Source organism: Pseudopipra pipra, chromosome 18 (genome assembly GCF_036250125.1).
Source record: "Pseudopipra pipra isolate bDixPip1 chromosome 18, bDixPip1.hap1, whole genome shotgun sequence".
Taxonomy (NCBI): Eukaryota; Metazoa; Chordata; class Aves; order Passeriformes; family Pipridae; genus Pseudopipra; species Pseudopipra pipra.
This window is the reverse complement of record NC_087566.1, coordinates 1,471,598-1,485,891: the sequence shown is the minus strand read 5'-3', so window position 1 is coordinate 1,485,891 and position 14,294 is coordinate 1,471,598. Positions and strand designations below refer to the sequence as shown.

At 50.3% G+C, this 14,294-nt stretch overlaps 1 protein-coding gene across 1 annotated transcript; it reads right to left on the bottom strand.

Annotated features, from left to right (window-relative positions):
* Positions 1-782: 782 nt before the first annotated feature.
* Positions 783-14,224, bottom strand: SF3A1 (splicing factor 3a subunit 1). The gene is made up of 16 exons (XM_064674558.1): positions 13,983-14,224; positions 11,626-11,738; positions 10,299-10,503; positions 9,265-9,522; positions 8,792-8,866; positions 8,080-8,230; positions 7,469-7,662; positions 6,730-6,847; positions 6,444-6,629; positions 5,939-6,060; positions 5,563-5,805; positions 4,670-4,880; positions 3,812-3,966; positions 2,688-2,789; positions 2,437-2,508; positions 783-1,443 (listed from the first exon to the last, which is right to left on the bottom strand). Exons 1-16 carry the CDS (start codon positions 14,046-14,048, stop codon positions 1,342-1,344), a joined length of 2,373 nt encoding a protein of 790 aa, XP_064530628.1. The 5' UTR covers positions 14,049-14,224; the 3' UTR covers positions 783-1,341.
* Positions 14,225-14,294: the final 70 nt, after the last annotated feature.

The following is a 14,294-nucleotide window of genomic DNA, read 5'->3' as shown; positions in this document are numbered from 1 at the left end:
GAACAGCCTGCATCCACCATTCACCCTTCCAACCTGTCCATGTGCTCCCAGCTTGGTGTCCTGCAGCAGGGATGGGAGCAGGCTGTGACAGGGACACGTGGGGACCTGTCAGGGACAACAGCTGGGACCACTGGCCACCTGGGCTGGGCCAGTGCCAGCCCCTTCCCCACAGCCACAGGGCTTCCTCCGGATCCCAGAGGAGCACACCACAGGCAGGAGGATGCCGGCTCTTCCCTCCTGCTTCATCCCTCTCTCCCTAAGCACAGAATAAGGTAAACAGGATGTCTCTGCACTGCCTGACACTGCTAAAAATATATAATAATAAATCCATGGCTTTGGGTTCTCCCAAAAAGCCACAGTTACCCAAATCCAGACACCCACCTCCTCTTCCTGGGCACCAAATTCTGTAGATTAACTTTGCTGTGTTTTGTTTCTATCAAACTATAATACAGCTCTGACTGAAGGCCCAGGAATCATCTGTTTTCTGGACACAGATGCTCTCCAGATCCAAGAGATTCCAGCTGCAGGATATAAGTGTAAATCACTTTTTCCAATAAAATTCTTGCTAAGTTCAGAGTATTTTTCCCACCTCACGCACAGGCACAAGCATTCCTTCAGGAATGACTGAGAAAGACCACAGAAACTTCAACAAACCCCTTTTTTTGCAGCTTTTCCTAGAAAATAAGAGGATTTCCTATTGTAAACTGCTTAATTACAAATCCCAACGTATTTCCCCATCCGAGTGCTCCGAAACCAGGCACATCTCCATTAAAAACCCCAAATCCAAGCAGGGAGAGCTGCACGTTTATTATTAAAACAAATCACAGGCTGTCCAGAGCAGACCCAGATCTCCTTTATCACAGAACAGCCACGCACAGTAAAGCCGAGGGAGGAAAAATTCCCGAGTCAGGGTCAGCGCAAGACTCGAGACAGGGAAAGAACAAGAACGAGGAGTTTAGTGAGTGTGTGGAGAAGAAGTTTTCAATTAGCAGGAGGTTAAATGAAGCAGCGAGCGCTGAGGGCAGACAGATGATGCTCCTGGCCTGTGTAAATCCCTCAAAGATGGATCTAGACTAAGCTGGGCATGACCTTGATGTTGCTTCCCGAGGGGATTCAAGGGAGAGCTGGCACTCGAGCAAAGCATCGATCACTACACACTACTCACTACACAGACACAGTTCAGGGCTCCATCAGCTTCCCCTCCCTCAGCAACAACCTGAACTGGGGTTCAAACTAGAGCTGGGGGCAGTAGGGGCAGTCCTGAAAAGGCTGGAGTGGGAAAAGGATTGGGAGGGTCAGGGTTACAACATGGACACGTTACATCTCAGCGCTCCACGGCTCCTATTTCTTCCTGCCTCCTCTCTCTTTGAGTGCCAGGTGAATCAGAGAGCCACTCGTCATGTTGTAATAAGCCAGGGAGTTGGAATCCTTGATGAAGATGCCCTGAGGGGAGGGGAAAAGGAAAAAAACACCAAAAAGAAGTCAGAGCAGCAACCTTTCCCAAAAAATCCCACCCAGATGGAGCCTTCCTGGCTATATGCTTGGAACAGAACACTGCAGGTTCTGAAGGCCCTGGAGAGATCCCGGTGTCCAGGATGGACACTGGAGGAGGCAGGTACAGAATCCTGGAATGATTTGGGTTGGAAGGGACCTTCCACGGGCATAGACACCTTCTACTAGACCAGTGGAACAATGCATGAGCACAGCCAACACAGACAATGTGGCTCCTACAACACAGAGATAAGAAGTCCCACAAGTGAAGTTACTCAGGCTCTACTCCCCACATCTTTTTTTTTTTTTCCTTAAAAATAACCAGCTCAGCTTCCTTTCTCGTTAAGGGTTAACAGAGTATCTGCCCACAGATGAACTCTTGAGGAGATAAGTGCACAAAGTTCACTGCTTAGGCAGCAGGTTGTGCCTGCCTGGGCACATGCATGACTGGAAACAAGTCATTAAAAAGGAACGGGGCCTTTCTGACAGCGCCAGCCTTGAGAGGAAGAGAGAGAGAGAGAGAGAGAGAGAGAGTGAGCTCTTCCCTGCCGTGTTTTGGAGAGAGCCTGCTCAGAGCTGCCACAGTTCCAAGACTCGCCCACCTCCCAGAGCACACGGCAGAGCTGTGGGAGCAGGCTGCTGCAGCTAAATGTCACAAAAACCCTAATAAAACAACAGGCTTGTTTCAGAGAAAGCCACATCAAGCCTGGAGGACTCATGTGCAGCAGCAACAATGTGAAGATCTGCTGATGTCACCTACTGAAGGCCTGTCCTGCTGTAACAGGAAGCAGTCCTGTCACCAGGTGTGCTGTGCAGGCAGGAAAAACATTCCCTCTGCTATTCCCAGTGTGCATTAAATTGTACATTGAGATTTTTCTTTGTAGGAAGTTTTGTGTGTGAGAGAGCACTGAGGTAACAAACAGAATCTGAAGGGCTTATACCCACCTCATACTGCAGCTTCTGCTTCCCAGCTGGCATCCCCGTGGCCTCATGGATCTTAACCTTTATAACAGACACCTGGGGACAGCAAAGGGCTCTCAGTGCTTGTGTCCTGCTGCACAGCCATTCCTGCTCCCCAGCCACACAGCCCCACAGGGCTGGAGCTGGGAGCAGGCAGAGCTCCCACTCTGCCAAGCAGGGCACCTGCTGCTCCCACAGGGAGCACAGGGAGCAGGGCAGGTTAATGAGCTACGTGCCTGGTCTGAGAGGGGCAGGGTGAACACCAGCACTTGGCCGTTCAGCTTCCATTCCGTCTTGTCCTGCATGTTGGGAACCTGGACTTTGACCGTGACTGGGCCCTGTGGGAAACACAGATAATTAATGTCTCTCACAGGCACAGAGCTCAGGGCTGTGATAACAGAGCACCACACTCAGTGTTTATCCCCCAAACTACTCACATATCTCAGCTTCTTGGTAAACACACTGCAATGTATTTGCTTCAGCTCTGAGAAAGTTACTCCACTGCTCCCAAAATAAAACATTTAGTTGGATTTCTCTCCTTAGTCCTTACTTTTCTGTGCCATTCACTGAGCATCACATGCACTCACAGTATCATAGAGTGAATGTGTGAAGCATTAAACAGGAGACAGCTTCTCTGTGCACACAGAATCGCAGAATCCCAGACTGCTTTGGGCTGGAAAGGACCTTAAAGCTCATCTCATTCCCACCCCCTGCCATGGGCAGGGACACCTTCCACTAGCCCAGGTTGCTCCAAGCCCTGTCCAACCTGGCCTTGGACACTCCCAGGGATGGGGCAGCCACAGGTTCTCTGGGCAACCTGTGCCAGGGCCTCCCCACCCTCACAGGGAACAATTCCTTCGCACCCAATATCCCATCTAAATCTCTCCTCTTTTAGTTTAAATATGCCCAGGAAAACCATACAGCCCTTCTTAAAGGACTTAAAACTCCTCTTGCAACAGGAAAGAAGGAATTCAGCCTCACATTTAGCTCACCTTGTTATGGAATACAACACATCACTCTACTATCATACTGGGATTGATACTCTAATCTCATTGCATCTCCAGCTTAGCCCTCCTCTCCTTAAAAGCTTATTAGCAGCTTTAGTTCTTCTTTACATTATAACCTGCCTCTCACTGCCCTTAATTACAGAAGAGCACTATCCCACTCAACTCTTCCCAGTAACAAAGGAGTTTGATTTGCTCAGGAATGACAGAAGGAAGGAGCCACCTCAGGAAGTCCCTCCCTTGCCAGGTATTTTTGCACATCAGCCCCTCTCTGTGCAGGGAGTTGACTTTACAGCCCCTCTGGGCAAAGCAGAACAGCCCAGGGGGGGTCAGGGCTCTGCCCCACACGTGTGTACCTTGTTCCTGCGCAGGAATTCCTCCTCTGGAATCAGGCTATCCTCACTCTTCAGTTTCTTGGAGACTGGCTCATCCTCCATGGGTGGTGGGGGGTGAACGGGAGGCATCGGCGCCGGGGACGGAACCGGAGCCACGGGGGGCGCAGGGACAAACGCTGGAATGGGGCGGGGGGGACACAGCACAACCCACAGTCATCCACTGAGCACACAGCAAACACCCCCTCACACAAAAATGCTTTTAGCAGAGCAGCAGAGGCTGAAAATAAATGCCACAATACATGGAGGAAGTTACAACCCACAGTAAAACATGCAAACTTCAAACATTCGGAGATCTCATATTGGGAAGCAGTCCAGGAAAAGATAACAAGGCATGAGAGCTTCCTGCAGATCTTGCAAAAAAAAGAACACGCTCTCAGTTTGGCATGCAGTGGTGCCAGCTCCTCCAGTTAGGAAAGAAAAGAAGAAGAAAAAAAGGAAGAATTGCTTTTTGCATTGTGCTTTTTAACTTCAAAGCACCTAATGAGGGAAGGGGCCAGAAAACAGCTTTTGCTCCTGCAGCAGCAGCTTCTGTGAGGAGCTCTAATACCCACTGGGGTGCTGGCAGCTCCTCTTTACCCTGGATTCTTAATTTTCACCCGGGCAGGCTCCCAGTGGACACATAACTCCCTGTATTTCATGGTGCAGGAGGAGCCTCGAGCCCAAAAGCAATACCAGATAAGCCATACCAAACACCCCAAACCCCCTAATGTCACAATCCCAGCTACACACCAGTATCAGGGCACAGAAGGAAAACCCCTCCAAGCCCACGTTCTAAAGGAACGATCTGACAATCACCCAGGAAAAGCAGAAGTCACTGACCTGTCGGTACAATCATGGGGGGCGGGCGGGGGCTCATGATGGGGGGAGCAGAGGGGGGCATGGGCACCACGTTGATCCGGGGGGTGTGGATGATGGGGGGCATTGGGGTGGCTATGACGGAGCCCGGAGGCAGCCGGACCACGGACGGCATCGGGGGCCGAGGCATGACTGGAACTGCAGAGACCACGGCAGCACGGACAGGAGGGGGCATCTGGGGAGAGAGGGGGAACTTCCTCAGCAGGTACTGAAGGAACACCCAGTGCTGGCCACAGTCCTGATTCAATCATCCAGGGGAACAGGCCACAGGTTCTGCTGGCCACAGACTTGCTGGGAGCCTTAGTGGCCCCACCATATGGCCAGCCCAAGCTGTCCTGAACAGGCACAGAAACCTCATTAACAGATTAAACGGTTCCTCCTTCCCTCCCCACTCCAGGATCAGACCTTGAGGCACTTTGTTTCTTTTTTAAAATTGCTATTTGGGAGTCACATTGCAGATCCCTTGGGGCAGGAACACGGGCAGTGAGTCACCTGTGAATGTTTCTTACCTGGAGCTGCTTTTGTCCTGTATCACTTTACACCTACAAAGGCTCCCACCCGTCCTTTGTTAGCCCTCTCTTCCTCCAAGATCCCGTGCCCAGGTTTCTCCCCTGCCCACCTGATCCAAGTCTTTTTGATACCTCTAAGGATAAAAAAACCTAAGGATTATTTTCCATTTTTAACATTGTGTTCACTAAGGTTCCTGTAATGTTTCCAAACTACTTTTAAACCATGAACTTCCCACAAAATCCTCTTCCATGCCAGCACCCTGCTGTTATAACCCCTGGCCTTCCTCAGGGCTCCCTCCTAATTAACTACAACCCCAGTAATTGGCTTCTGGAAGCCCAAACACTCACGGTGGGCGGACGAGGCACGGACGTGATGGGCTGAGCGCTGGCGGGGGGATTGGAGGCTGAGGAAGGAGGGGGTGGCTGGGGGATCTCGTTGGGTTTGCTGGGCCCGATCTTCTCCTTGCTGTCATCCTCTGGCACCAGGCCCTTGGCCTTGTGAATGGCTTCAATTTGCTCTTGGAGAGTGATATTGGCCTGAGCAGCCTGTTGTGTGCGGGCCATGCTGCCCGAGTGGCCATCCCAGGTCACCTGAGAGGATAAAACAAATCAGAATAACCCCAATCTGGTCAGACTGCAAAGAAATCCAGGGAGCAGCTTGACAGCAAGAACTCTGAGCATTCACAATACAGGGACCTGTTAAAAACCCCAGTTCCTACTCTACCTTTTCCTCTGGTTTCTGGATTTCCTCTTCACCAATCTTTTTACCAATGGCAGTCTCTTCTACACCGAAGATATCAGTACGGCGCTCTGCCAGCTGCTTCAGGCTGCTTTCAATATCCAAACCTGAGAGAAAAAAACCAGCAATTCTTATCTCAAGAGATATAATCAAATAGATCAAGCCTCTGCTACTGATCTTTCAATTATTTGGTACCTAATAGCTGAGTGCTGTTCTTTTTATGGTCACTTGGAAAGGACCCACAACGAACATTAAAGTCCAACTCCTGGCCCCTTTCTTCTTTTTAAAAAGATCCTGGCCCCCAACAGCTACTTCTGTTTAACTTTATAGAAGGCTTCAAGGTACTAATGACAAATGTATTCAATTAATCAGCTCATTAAAGACACCCCAATCAGTTCAGATTGTCCCTGTCAGTGGGGCCTGGGGGCAGAGAGGGGCTGTGCTCACAGCCCTCACCCAGCAAACCGTGTCAATCAATGCTCAGGCTGACCTGGGGCATAGACCTCGTCATCACTCTGCTTCTCCCGGATGGATCTGTCGCGCTGCTCCAGCCACCGTGGATCCAGGAGGCCGATCCTCATGTGCTCCTGCATTTTACTGGCCGGAATTTTCTCTCCAGTGATGGGAGAAACCAGATACTCATCCGGAGCCGGGGCGGGTGGTAATGGTTTTGAGGCTAGGAAAGCAAAACCACAGTGTTGGTGCAGTGCAGAAACAAATGGTTTGTGATTATTCAGGAAGAAATAAAGGGTTTTTTTCCCGCTAGATGGATTTACCTTTGGGATCGTAATCCTTCCGCACAATGACCTGATCCGGCGTGGGAGGAAGAGGGGGTGGCATCGGGGTTTCTGGAGGAGGAGGAACCTTCTGACCTTCATCTTCATCATCTGAGCCCTTATTTAAAAGAAAACAAAATCATAACCAAGTTCCAGCAGTCAAATACTCACAGACAAGATCTGAGAGGCATAAATCCTACGCAGCGCTGGGAGAACAGATCGTGCAGCTTCAAAGCAATGGAGCCATTTTGGCTCTGGACACCTATAGCAGTGGTTCCTTTGGATAACCACGATCCAGAAATTCAGCAGACCCAGAAGAGGAAGCAAATACTCCTCAGCTTCCACATTGCAACAGCCTGGCAAGCAGGGGCTTATGGTTAACCACACTCTTGTTCCCTGTTACCAGAAAAACAGTTTACAGTGGGTAGAGTCTGAAATGAGTCATCTTTCAATGTTCCAGGTTCTGGGCAGAAAAAGCCTGAAGAGACTTAATCAGAGAAATATAAAATCCACACCACTGGGTGACAAAATTACTGGATTTCTCTTGGCACTTGTATTGTCATGGAAAACATTAAGAAAAACCCATATTCCAGCAGAAGCAGGTTGTTTTGACATTTCATCCGAGGGAAATTTCATTTCCTCAAGAAACTGAAGAACTTCTTACAGTGCAAGTGAAGAGCATCCCAAACCACACAAACTGTGGGGGACAAAAGCAATGCTGATTCCACTGGTCCGTTACCTCATCCATATCCTGCACTTGTGTGTCCTGATCCAGCTGCGCTGGGGGCTCATCTGTTTTCTCCTGCTTTTCATCTTCCTCATCTGACTCCACCTCCATCTCTACCTCCTCACTTTCCCCAAACTTCTCGTAACGCTCTTGGATCAGGATTCGAGCTCCCAACTCTTCCGGAGTGGTGGGAGGAGGGAAATTCCCTACAATGCAGAAAATAGAGCTTCTGTTTCTCTATCTCATTCCTGTGCTCTATAAACAGACAAAAATACCAGGTTCTTGAATGAAAAGCAGTGACATCAAAATCCCTGGGAGCCAAGGGCTATAGAAGGGAAGGTGAGTCTACACAGACCAACGCCCACACGACACGTGAAGTGACTTAGACATGGTAACACCATTAGACAGTGGGACAAGCTCTGCTGTCCTGGTGGAAGTGGAGAAGTGGACACACTAGAGAAAAACAACAACTCTGCAAACTGTCACTGTAAGGCTTTTCCCTTCATCCCTGAAGGATAAAAGGCTGTAAAACCTAGTGTCTGTCTAAAAATGGCACTTCAGGACATGTCCCCTGCTCAAAAGGGACAAAGTTCCATTGAGATTACAATGCTCAACATCAGTACCTTGCTCATTGGGCTGGAAGTCAACTGTTTCCACAACCACAAAGTCATGCCAATCAATCTGGGCATAAGCAACACGTTCCTTCTCCTTCTCCTCCTCTTCCTTCTTCCTTTCTCGCTCCTGGAACTTGGCCCACTCCACTCTGTAATACACCTGCAGGAGCAGACACGGAGCACACACAGTGTCAGACAGGAACCAGCACAGCCAACTCCCTATGGATTGCAAATGAAATGAAGAACAGCTGGAGCTGTGTCAGGGCAGGTTCAGGTTGGATCTCAGGCAAAGGTTCTTCCCCGAGGCTGGTTGGGCACTGCCCAGGCTCCCCAGGGCAGTGGGCACAGCCCCAAGGCTGCCAGAGCTCCAGGAGGGTTTGGACAACACTCTCAGGCACAGGGTGGGATTGTTGGGGTGTCTGTGCAGGGCCAGGAGTTGGACTGGATGATCCAGCTCAGGATATTCCATGATTTTACTTTGTAACCACTTGGAGAGGAAGTTGTGCAGTATCCCTGTGCTGCCAAAAACTACCCCCAATACCAACACTAGCTGGTAGTTTTTAAGTCTGAGTCCCCTGTACTCAAGTGACAGCAAGTGACACATCCATTTTATTCTCTGCATATTTGTATTTGCTGCCAGGAAGCCAAAAACATGCAAAGAGAAAAAATTCAAAACATAACCAAAACGCTTCAGCAATTTTGCAGATTTTTCCTGGAATACCTGATCTAGGACTTCCTTGGGATTTTCGGCCTCCTTCTTGAGCTTGAGGAGTAAACCCTTCGGTGGGATCAAGATCTGAAACATATTTTGCACGACAGTTGGTAACAATTCTTTGTGCCAAAGCCTCCTTCAAAGCAATTATTCTCTCTCCACACTGCTAAAAATACCAGCAGACCCCCAAGGCTATGTCCCATTTATTCTACTGCAGCCCTCTCATTACTTACCGCTCATCCCTGCACTTAAAAATACTCACTCGTGGCCTTCCAATTATCCTCTATATTTAAAGCCCCACAATTTTTACTTATATTACAATAGTGTGTGGCACATTTAGGTGACACCCCGCTGTGCTCAGCATAATACCCTCTGAAGGGTGCGATTTAAAGGATGGACTTCTCGCCTGGCTGGTTTCAAGGGCTTCAGCAGCCTTCCAAAACCACTCCTGCTGTGGAAGGGATCAACCTGCCAGGACCTACCTTTGTGTACTGCTCCACCAGCTTGGTGAAGTAGTTGAAGAGGCTGTGCTGGGGGCGAAGGAAATCAAACTGGTAGTTCCTCTGCTCCTTCTGCATGAGCTGAGTGAGGAACTGGCGGCCATTCCGAGCCACGAACTGCGCCGTGAGCTTCACCACGTCCAGGTCGAAGGCGGAGATGGACGGAGGGTCCGCGATGAACTCGAACTCCGGGGGCGGCTCCTTCGGAACCACCGTCTCCTGGATCACCTGGGCCTGCACCTGCAGAGGGAATGGACACAGCTCAGTGAATTCCTGCAAGGAACCATTCGAAAACACTCAGGAGAACCCATTTTTCCTTCAGCTGCTGCAGGAAAGCAACACCAGTCAAGATATCCTGGCAGCTGCATGGATGAGAAAAATCAGTACCACAGGGTCTATCTGGCCACCTGTATTTATATTATAGAAAAAAGGTTGTTCCAACAGCAAACAAAACTGGAAACCACCAGGACTTCACTTTAACCCTCCAGAATCCTCAGAACCACACAGTGTTGGCTGTTGGCCATGCCAAGCCTTGGATTCAGTCCATACCCTTTTCCCACCCAGGACATAGAAAGGCACAGCTGAACGAGATGAGCAGTGTTTTGTACTTCATCTTTTAAGGGGAACTTGATCCTTCTGGTAGGAAATGCTTCTACAAAACAGTGTGTGCAACAAGCCCAAACTGAACTGCAAGGGATGCCTCTGGCAAGAGACCTAAACACATCCAGCCCAAGTGATCACTAGTGTAAGCACTGTACCAGTCAATACACAGTAATTAAAACAGACCAATTATATATTAGCTTTTTCAAACACAACTCTGAGTTACCAGCACCTGGGGGATGCACATCTGCATCACAACAAAGCCCCAGATGCTCAACTCCAAGCCTCTCTGTCTTTTTGGCAAATGCATAACCAACTCCTCCTTCTTGACTTTCAGGCCTCCTGCTCAACCCCAGGCTGTGCCAACACCCCTCAGCAGCCAAGTTCTTCACCACAGTGCTGGAAGGAACACTCACCTTCTGTGGGAGCTGCTGCTGGGCACTCTGTTGCTGCTGCATGACCTTGGGGATGGCAGCTGAGGGCTCCTGGGCCTTGCCCTCCTTGAACTCGCTGACCTTGTGCCGGTAGTAGGCATGGTAGGGGTCGTTGGGGTTCAGGAAGTTGAACTTAGGGTTATTTATCTCATTCTGACGAATTCGGGCTTCAAATTCTGGCCCATTTCTGGGGATGAAGAAGAGAAATTGTTAAAATGAATGGGCATCAACTCAAGTGGAAATGTCTCTTTCAGAGTGAGACGTGTTGAGGCATCAGCCCCTCAGCAGAGAGTTTTCCTCTGCATGTGGGAGGAGTTTATCCCTCAGGAACTCACACCTAACACAGCAGCCAGCTGGATACACACAACTTAAAGGCATTTGTCCTCCTAATTTTGTCTCTAATGTGAATATTCCTTAAGGCAGTTAAAAACTCACACTCACAAGTGTCTCACAATCTCACCTGGCTGCACACAAAGGCCATTTCCTGGACTGACCGGATGAAGTTCACAAGTTACTTACTAAACTAATTTTATTTGCTCTACTAACAAGTTTTTAAGACTAATTTCAGTTCCAGAAAGATCATATAAGGAAAAAATCCTGGTAACCATGAGGCTGTACAGGGACTGACCACCCTGGAGTGCTACATTTAGGAGAGCCCCAGTCCAGGTGCCATCCACTCCTCCCACCCAAAGCATAAGCTGTTTATTTTAGGGCAGTTTGGGAAAATTCACTGCTGCCACAGTGTGTTTCTCTTCATATTCCCTGGATACCTACCAGTCTTGTTTAGACACTCCACCTCCTCCTCTTTACAATCCCCAAGGATAAACACAGTCCCTTCCTTATCCTCAGAGGAAGCCAACACTCCTTGGCAGCATTTGAGAGATGAGTTACACAATAAGTATCTTTGACTAGAGCAGCATTTAGTGATTCTCTTAAACTCACAACAGCCACCACATTTCAGCACTAAAACACAGCCATGACTCCTCTTGGCTACATCACCAAGGCTTCCCTTTCCAGCTGGGATTTGTTCTCCTCCTCAGATCAATCAGAACAGGCACTATTACTGGTTATTGCAGCACACACTGCACATTTCAACAAGAATTTTATTCATTTACTATCAGTTTCTCTAGTGTGTCTTACACCTCTTCAGTAGAATTTTGTTGTTTCTTTTCCAGTCTCACTGATCCAGACTCAAACCTTACAATCCTTCACATAAAACCACAGGACTGTGACCTGTTTCAGCTCCTGGAGCTGCCCTGAAGAGGAGAAGAATGAAAATCCCTGGAATCACCAGATCAGTGTCATTTACCTGGCTACAAAGCTGGCAGTCTTGTCCACAATATTCCTGACCTCTGGAGGAGGGTAAATAATTCCCACTACGGGCTTGGCTGGTGCTGCTTCCTCTTTAGGCTCCTCTTCTGGCTGTAATAAAAATTATTTCATTACAAAAGGTGAAGGGGTGTCAGAATTAGGCATTCCAAACAGCAATCCCAAGGGAACACAGGGCCATTTATCCATCCTCCTCCTCCTCAGCCTCCCAGGCACTGAATTCTTCCTGACAAAAGATTTGGCTGAACAGCCCAAATCATCCATCCTACTGATTAATTCCTTGGTTTTTCAGGGTGGGAGACATTTGTCTCCCTGTCAGGGACACTCACTGCAGGGACAGGGACAGGAGGACAACAAGGGAGGGCCCCCATGGAAATCAAAACAATTCCTCAGGGCATTTTTACCATCTCAGCCTCAACCCTGAATAGCTTAGCAAATATTTAAAGGGGCTCTAATAACACGTCCTGGAATATCTCAGCATTCCTAACCAGGTGTGGAAGTTCTGAATATTCCTAGAGGTGTGTGGGACTACAAGGAAGTAAAACCCGAGTGATTAAGTCCACGTTAAATAAAACACAGTTTTTAATCCTACTGGGGTTGCATCAGAAGCAGTTTCATAGAGAAAAGCTCTGCAGGGTGTTTTTCTCACTGATATTACAGGAGGATCCAAACTAAAACCCCAGAACCCTCCCTGTGGATGGCTTTCTATTCCAGTAAAACCAGAGGCTGCAGGATACTAAAGAATGTTGCTCCTTTCCTCACCAAGCAGCTTTCCAAGAAAAGCTGTTATAAGTCAGGACAGGTCTATGGGAAACTTTTATAATCCTAACAGGGACAGTCAGGGAAAACTTAAAATCCCAGTAAAGCTCCCAGCTCTGCCAAATCTATGGGGACTCCAAAGGGAAAAACAATCCCAAGTCAAACTGATCCCTGGGAGTATCCAGGGCCAGGCTGGACAGGGCTTGGAGCAACCTGGGATAGCAGAAGGTGTCCCTGCCCATGGCAGGGGGTGGATGAGATGGGCTTTAAAGTCCTTTCCAACCCAAAGCATTCCATGATTCAATGAAATATGACCTTAATAAAAGTGTTTAAAGAGAAGGGTACCATGAATATTTTTAGTTTTCATTCCCACTCCCCCAGAACATGATCCTGAGGAGCTGAAGGATCAGGCAGCACCACACTTGAGATGCTGAGTTGCCTTGGTAACGTCTGTGCATGAAACTCATGGGGTTTTTTTGGGGGGAAGCCACAATTTTCCTCCTAAATGTGTTAATACACCCAATCACCCAAGGTTTTCAGTGGGATCAGCTCCCTCTCCATCTTCACGAGGGCTGATGCTGCTGTGTGAGGGTCGGGACAGCAGCTCCAGCTGCATGGGAGCTGTATTCCCGTTTCAGGAAAGGTGGGAAGAATATGAATAAGGACAAGACAGAAAGGATCCAGGAGACTACTGGGACACACAGGAATGCCATGCTCCCTTGGACATTTAATCCTTCCATGGGCTGCTCCCAGAGCTCCTGGTGACCCTCCACACCCATCACAATCACAGCCCTGGGGCACTGCCAGGAGAGGGCTCAGCACCCACCCGGCTCAGCAGGATGGAGCTGCCTAGTGAGGAATCCTGGAATGCTTTGTGTTGGAAGGGACTTTAAAGCCCATCTCATCCACCTCCTGCCATGGGCAGGGACACTTTCCACTAGTCCAGGTTGCTCCAAGCCCCGTCCAACGTGGCTGTGGACACTTCCAGGGATCCAGGGGCAGCCACAGCTTCTCTGGGCAACCTGGGCCAGGGCCTCACCACCCTCACAGGGAAGGATTCCTTCCCAATCTCCCATCTCTCCCTGCCCTCTGGCACTGGGAAGCCATTCCCTGTGTCCTGTCCCTCCATCCCTTGTCCCCAGTCCCTCTCCAGCTCTCCTGGAGCCCCTTCAGGCCCTGCAAGGGGCTCTCAGCTCTCCCTGGAGCCTTCTCTTCTCCAGGGGAACCCCCCCAGCTCTCCCAGCCTGGCTCCAGAGCAGAGGGGCTCCAGCCCTGGCAGCATCTCCGTGGCCTCCTCTGGACTCTCTCCACGTCCTTTCTGTGCTGGGATCCCAGAGCTGGAAGCAGCTCTGCAGGAGGAGTCTCACCTGAGGGCTCGGGGGGCGTCAATCCCCTCCGAACCAGCCACGCACAGGGCAGAACTCCCGCCTCCCCCACACCCGCACCGAGGGGTCAGCGCGAGCGGCCAGACCCGAAACACCCGCGGTCCGCCCCGTTTTACCCCCCCATACCCCATCCCCTCACGGCCCCCCATCCCCTCACGGTCCCCCATCCCCTCACGGCCCCCCATTCCCGCACCGGTTTGCTCTCGGCGGGGGGCGCGGGCTGCGCCGGCGGCACGGCCTGCACGGGTCCGGCCGGCATGGTGCTGCTGGGCAAGGCGGGAGCGCTTCACTGCGGGGCCGATCAGGGACAGCCGAGGATCGATCAGGGTCTGTCGGGAGCCGATCGGGACCTGCCGGGACCGTCCAGACCCTGTCGCGACACCGGCACCGACACGGGCGAAATGGCGGCGGCGGGCCCCGCGCTGCGCGTGCGCAGCGGAAGTGACGCACGGCCGCCAGGGGGCGCACAGTGCCGGGAATGCAGGGGGGAGACGACACAGCGCGC